Source organism: Sinocyclocheilus grahami, unplaced genomic scaffold (genome assembly GCF_001515645.1).
Source record: "Sinocyclocheilus grahami isolate Dianchi unplaced genomic scaffold, SAMN03320097.WGS_v1.1 scaffold457.1, whole genome shotgun sequence".
NCBI lineage: Eukaryota > Metazoa > Chordata > Actinopteri > Cypriniformes > Cyprinidae > Sinocyclocheilus > Sinocyclocheilus grahami.
This window is the reverse complement of record NW_015505636.1, coordinates 1,073,171-1,077,892: the sequence shown is the minus strand read 5'-3', so window position 1 is coordinate 1,077,892 and position 4,722 is coordinate 1,073,171. Positions and strand designations below refer to the sequence as shown.

Here is a 4,722-nt window from a genome sequence, read left to right as displayed (position 1 = left end):
TGTGTGTGTGTGTGTGTGTGTGTGTGTGTGTGTGTGTGTGTGCGTGTTCAAGTCAGTGAGCTTCCAGGAACATCTTGTCAAGGGCTTTGAAATGCAAGTCAGCACAAGACCAAAGTTTGTCTGTACAAGCATGGAGACATGTTTCCTTTTTCTTTGAAGGAACCTGAATGATTTTTTTTTTAGTTCGGCAGATCCTGGGAGGAGCCAGGAGGTCTGTCTTGAAATGTAAAGAATACTCACATGACTGGACAAGTTTTTCTATTAACAACTTTTGGCCTCCTTCTATGTTTTATCTTAGCCTTTAAAGTGAAAAATCTCTGCAGCAGTGTCTGTTTTAACAATATGGTGAATTACTCATCATCATAACCACCTGATTATAAGCCATTGCCTCCGAAAAGTTCACGGCCTGGAAAACTGAGGCTGGTTTTAAAGAGCAAGTGTGTGTGAGCAATAAAGTTATTTCTTGCTTTATTTGTTCTCTCAAAACAATAAAATCACTGTTCAAACTTCATAGCTAAAGTGTCTGCACTACTCCACCTGTGTACTTGTCGTGGAGTCAGGGATGGTTCTCTATTGTTTCTGGTTTATGGACATTGCCTTCCCTGTCTCCTGACTGATGTGTGAAGTTCACAGTTTGACGCTGCATAATAATAGCTGATAGTTCTGCTTTGAGGATGATGCAATTTATTGAGAACTCTTGTTTTGACCATGCACATTGAAATCCTTAAAATATCCCATTAACAACATTGAGGGATTCCTTTAAATGTCTTTAATATTTAAATAAAAAAATCCTTTAAGTTATGTTTATAATATTATTGTGTTACTTCCCTAATTTATTAATTGAATTTAAGACTCTTAGGTGTTATCTGAAGATAATGCAAGTATCATACATTTGCAATATGTCATCTTAACAGCATGCATTTACAACCAGACTGATTTAATTTCTGATAAAGCATAAGATAAAATTATGCATTAACATTCTTTCTAATATAAGCTAAACTTGGACAAAATCACTGTTTATCATTTCATTTTTAAAATCGCATTTATATCACCGTAGCTTTTTTAGCTTAAAATACACATAAGGGTTTGCAATGGGACAGATGTATAATTCATTCAAAACAGCGGGGTTCCAGCCACCCGGTCTCATTGAGAGCAGCCTTTGTGTTCTCCACACTCTGACATGTACACAGTAAATTGTTTCTGGCAGGGTTCATTTCAACTATTTGCCTCCTGACTGTCCAGCTTTGATGCTGTTTGTTTGCTTTGCCTTGATGTACAGGCTTTAAGAGCCTTTGTCAGGACTTTCCAAATAAAATGTAACCAGCAGCGTTGTGCAATAAAGGCATTTTTGTTCAAAAGCAACACATATACGTTGACACAATGATTGCCCTGATGTACAGTAAAATAATCATCTTAAATTCAGGCCTGAAATACTGTATTGGACTATCCCACCTATTAAATTTCTAAAATGAAAACATGAATTATTTCTAACAGCTGTCTTGCCTTAAGCAGCAAAAAAGCCACCTCAGTCTAAATCTTTTTATTGTTTTGTTTTGTAAATCTCACCAAGCAGCGTGAACTTGCTATAGCATGTCCTCCTCTGACATTTCCTTGCTCACTGCCACTAGAGGGACATATTTATTGCAATATAGACACACAATACATGCTCAGAAAAGGCGCATACCTTCGGTGAGCCATGTCTCCTGAAGTTGGCGTAAATCCTGAAAGAGATCTGAAAAGGAACGTAAATCATTATCACACTGATCTATTCTTCCATACGAGCTTCAAAGATTTATTTCCTTTTTTGTTCATCTGTTTACTAGAAAAATTGTTCTGACATACAGTCAGATTTTGGTAAATAGCTTTTAAAACCTGCCTTTTCAAAGATACCGACCTGACAATATACAGTGAATATAAAACAATATGACATTTTTAAACTTGCTTGCTACTTTACCTTCGGATTCCTGAGGGGGTAATTCGGTGTCCATGTATTTCCTTTTTGTCGCCATCAACAGTCTATTTAGGGGCCCATTTCCTTGCGACCTCTACAAAACAGAAACTACATTATGTAAGTAAAAAATACATACTCAAAGAATTAGAGTATAACTTCAGAACCACAAGGATAGATATTTATCATAAAAATCACTATAAATAACCTAAACAATATTAAAAGAAATATTAAAAGTGATAATTGTTACAATGCACTATGACAAGGTAAAAAAAATACAGGATACTGTCAAGACTAAATACTTTTTGCCATATATAGTGTGAGATTATGCCCATTCAACATTAAAACTGAATTCACTGCATTGCCCCTTACAATAGCAAATACTGACAATTCAAGCATCCTGAAAAGGGAAGTTTTGAATTCTTACAAAATCTGAATTTTGTAAGAATTCAGATTTGAGAAAAGCGTTTGCTGAAAGGATTCAACTTTACCTTTCGAGCGCAACATGGAGAACTTTGCGACAGTTTTAATTGGTTTCAGCCCAAACTGAAAAGAGTTTTCAACGCAGCAGCGCTTGCTTAAAACAAATCACATGCAACGACGACAGAGAAACAGCACAACATCCCCGCATGAAGCCCAACTAAGCTTTGAAGTGAATAAAGCCATACTCACATTAGCTAAAGTATAAGGCACTTGCTGGTCCAGATATTCATCCATTTTATAATCCATGCCTTAACCGTTTGTGGTCATTTAGGCTGTGTTTTAATGAGATCCACGCAGACTGAGAGGGGAAGGAAGACGGACAGAGGCAGCAGCAGCAGCAGTTTGTGAATGGAGCGCGAGAAGGCTGCATACGTAATGAGCTTCATTCACAAAAACTCCACCAGCGTACGTATAAACACACACTCTGGTCTCCGCTAAATCACAGACTGGACAGCTCGAGACCTGTTCTTTGCTTCATTTGAGGCACGACTCTATTGTCTAAAGAGTTTGCAAAGGATTTTGTGGGATGAAGACATTCTATACGTAGAATCTGACAACTAACTTGTGTATATGCCACGTCCGCTATCAGATTATGCTAGTATAGTGAAGGAGTTATATTCTTCATCACTGGCCTAAAGTGATCGAAATTAAAAGTGTATTGTTTTATATTGTTTAGGTTTCAGTGATGATACAGCCTACAGTGTAAAAACGTATTTGTTTTAATAAATGTAGCTTATTATAATAATTTGTCATTTCTAACTCTATTTTCCCTGCAGGATCACTGCCGATTGTAAATTTTATAGCCATATATTTATATTTATATTTCAGGCAGCAATAAAACTTACGTTTTTTTTATTTATTTATTTTATTTTGTATCCAAAATTTCAGTTGGAAATGTGTATGTTTGGCATCCTATACAGTAGATGTGTGGCCAGAAGAAAAAAACAACAGATTTCCTTAAATCATACTGCTGACTTTAACTTGCTTTTCTTGCTGTCGGATGTTCGCTTTGTCGGAAGGATTTTGATTGGTGGATTTTCTCTTTCAAGCGCTCAAATTTCTTCTCTTTGTCCTTCCTTATGAATGAAACCTCTCTGCGCATTCCAGCCAATCAGATTCAAGGTTTAACAACAGAAGGCGGAGCTTACGTTCTTTTAGCCAATCGCGGCTTGAGAATCCCAAGGGCTTTCCCTAGTACGTTTCCAGTTGTTTTTCATTCACAAAAAAAGGGGAAAGTCGAGGAAGGAAAAATGCCATTCATAAAAACTTGCCCCAGCAAGAGTGTTTTATGGTTGTTTTCAGCGTTTGCTCTATTAACAACAGATACAGCTTGCGAAAACATCACGTGGTAGCTGCTGGGCTCGGAACAGCAGTGGACGGTTGCAATCTCAGTAGTGTATAAACTAGTGTACACTGGCAGCGAAATGCACAAACAGCGACACATACTTTCCATTATAAACTAGAATAACCTGTGCAAAAACAATGACGTTCTCTATTGCATCAAACTGCGCGTAAACAACGAGTTACTTACAGTAGCCTACTCTATTAATGTTTGGCCGTTTCATGCGCTGTGCGCGGACATTTTGGAACAGCAGCAGAGTGTATGTGCCCCTTCACAAAAACGTACCATGCGAAACACAATATCAAAAGTTAGGCTAGTATTTTTAATACAAAACTGTATAAACATGGTATTAGCCGTCACTGTAATCAAACAAACTACTAGACCGAACGTTAAACTTTTTATGGCTTTACTAGTAAATAGGCTGGTAGCTACTTTGTGTGTGTGTGTGTGTGTGTGTGTGCTTAAGGTATTTATTTAGTTAAGGACACTGCCGGTTTTAATTTCAGAAAACATTTTATTAATATTTTAAAATAGCCTAATTTTATATAGACTATCAGTATTGTATGTCTAACACAAGTAAGAGTTTTTTCTCATTAAATTAACTGGCAAAAATGTGGTTTATGACTGATGTAGCCTACCACTTATAGCTGCCTTTGTCTTTTTCTTGCTGTGTGTAAGGCAGCTCTCTGAACCTGAACTGCTGGTCACAGAACCTAGACTGTGTGTGTTTTCAGTTAGTGCCAGTCATCCATGTGATGTGAGAAATGAATGAGAAATATAAGGAGCCAAGGACTGTTGTTCCCCAGCACACACACAAAAACACTCCACCCCATCGAAGAACAAGCCCTCCATTCTTTCTCAGCTCCTTGTCAGGGCAATGTTTACTCATATATGTATGCCTTTAATTAAAAAGAGATTTCCCAAAGGTAACTTGTAACTTAAGTCTAGT

General features: G+C 37.2%; 1 protein-coding gene across 2 annotated transcripts in view; it reads right to left on the bottom strand.

Moving 5' to 3' along the window:
• etv4 (ETS variant transcription factor 4) overlaps window positions 1-3,009 on the bottom strand; it is a 33,338-nt gene extending 30,329 nt beyond the window's left edge. For both annotated transcript variants that reach the window (XM_016234760.1, XM_016234761.1), the window contains exons 1-3: window positions 2,621-3,009; window positions 1,955-2,045; window positions 1,685-1,732 (exon numbers count right to left, since the gene is read on the bottom strand). In XM_016234760.1, coding sequence (XP_016090246.1) covers window positions 1,685-1,732; window positions 1,955-2,045; window positions 2,621-2,677 — 196 coding nt within the window. In that variant the 5' untranslated portion in view covers window positions 2,678-3,009. The remainder of the gene's footprint in view (window positions 1-1,684; window positions 1,733-1,954; window positions 2,046-2,620) is intronic.
• Between the last annotated feature and the right edge of the window lie 1,713 nt (window positions 3,010-4,722).